General features: G+C 50.9%; 1 protein-coding gene across 1 annotated transcript in view; it reads right to left on the reverse strand.

Annotated features, from left to right (window-relative positions):
- The window catches only part of LOC104994206, a gene marked incomplete at both ends in the record, with an annotated part of 15,417 nt that overhangs the window by 1,534 nt on the left and 12,427 nt on the right, over positions 1-1,456 (reverse strand). The window contains 2 exons of the mRNA XM_010847708.1: positions 35-129; positions 688-797. Of these exons, the coding sequence (XP_010846010.1) occupies positions 35-129; positions 688-797 (205 nt within the window). The remainder of the gene's footprint in view (positions 1-34; positions 130-687; positions 798-1,456) is intronic.

A 1,456-nucleotide genomic window follows, 5' to 3' on the forward strand; every position in this document is an offset into this window, starting at 1 on the left:
GAAGTCCGTGGGACAAACAGATGCACAACCTTACCCGCTGGAGCCCAAAAAGGTCCTTGTCGGTATAGCAGTGGAGTGAAGGGTGGACAGAGCTGCCACGCTTGAATCTGCGAACCAGCCCTGGGGAAACTGGAGGGATGGCTCCAGAGATGCTCAGGGGATGGAGCCTGGGGCTCTCGGACCAGCGACCCGCTCCGCCCACTTGTAATTCCCACTTCGTCCAGCTGGGGGCGGACCTGGCCCAGGAGCAGAGGAGGGGAAGGGCCGGGTGGGAGGCAGCTGCACGCCTGGGGGGGGCAGGCAGGTGAGCCAGGCGCCCCAGTTTGCAGACAATGAAAGGGAGAGCCCCCTCAATTCACCAGGAGCTCAGGCGCCCCCCCTTCCCAGGCACGGGACCGCCCCCCACCGACATCCTGCCCACCAGCCCCCTTCCCTTCTAAGACACTGGGGGCAGGGAGAAGGGGACCAGGTGTGGACAATGGGCAGTGAGCCTGGGGATGGCCCCTTCTCCCACCCAGGGCTCCCAGGTCCTGAGGGTGCCCCTCCTGGGACGGCTGATTGCCCTGCCTCCAACAAACCCATGCCCTCCCTGGCTTCTCCCAACCCCACAGAGGAGCCAAGTGCAGGCAACTTGGGTTTGAACTGACTTTATTATTCTGTAAATGTGAATTTTACAAAGCGCTTTACAATGAACGATCACATCCTTTTGTTTGTAACGGATTTCCACTTCCTGGATCGGCTCTGAGCACACTGCAAGCCCTCTGGGTCCTGGTCGCTGGCGGACGTAGTCGTGTCCTCTGAGTTATGATAGGGTGTCAGCCGTGGCGAAAAAGCAACAGTCTGAATTCTGCCAAGTAGCAGCACGAAAGAGAGGGAGGCGCAGGAGGAACAAACAGAGGTTTCCTCCTTCTTTAAAAAAAAAAAAAAAAAAAAAAAAAAAAAAAAAAAAGCCAGTCTCTTCTGAGGCTGAAATGGAACTCAGTGTTACTGTGAAACAGGCCTCCTATACAGCACAGGACAATTTATGTATTGATTTTTAACAGTCGTGAGTTACAGTACTACTTAACCCCTCCACGGACTCTTTAACAACAACCGTCTCCTTTGCAAAAGTCTCTTTCTTTTCCCCAAACAGTCCGTCCAAAGGATGAATGGTCTATTTGCACCCAATGCCATTCAAATGTTCAAGTCAAAAATATTTATACGGTTTATATTTAGTTTTTATTATTTTTTGTCTGCTAAAAATAGTATTGCAAGTTTTGGCTTCTTTTGACATAAAAATGACAACCATGTGCAAAACGCTAACGAACAAGCGCTGATCAGAATCCAAGCGGGGTGTCCAATCTGAATGCTTTAGACAGATGCTGCATCAGATTCCTTCTCGTTTTTCTCAAAGAAACAGAACAAAACAAACGAACAAAAACCAAAAACCCTTGCCAGGTTAGAAACACCTTGTACC

This window comes from Bison bison, unplaced genomic scaffold, assembly GCF_000754665.1.
Source record: "Bison bison bison isolate TAMUID 2011002044 unplaced genomic scaffold, Bison_UMD1.0 scf7180017849708, whole genome shotgun sequence".
NCBI classification, from domain to species: domain Eukaryota; kingdom Metazoa; phylum Chordata; class Mammalia; order Artiodactyla; family Bovidae; genus Bison; species Bison bison.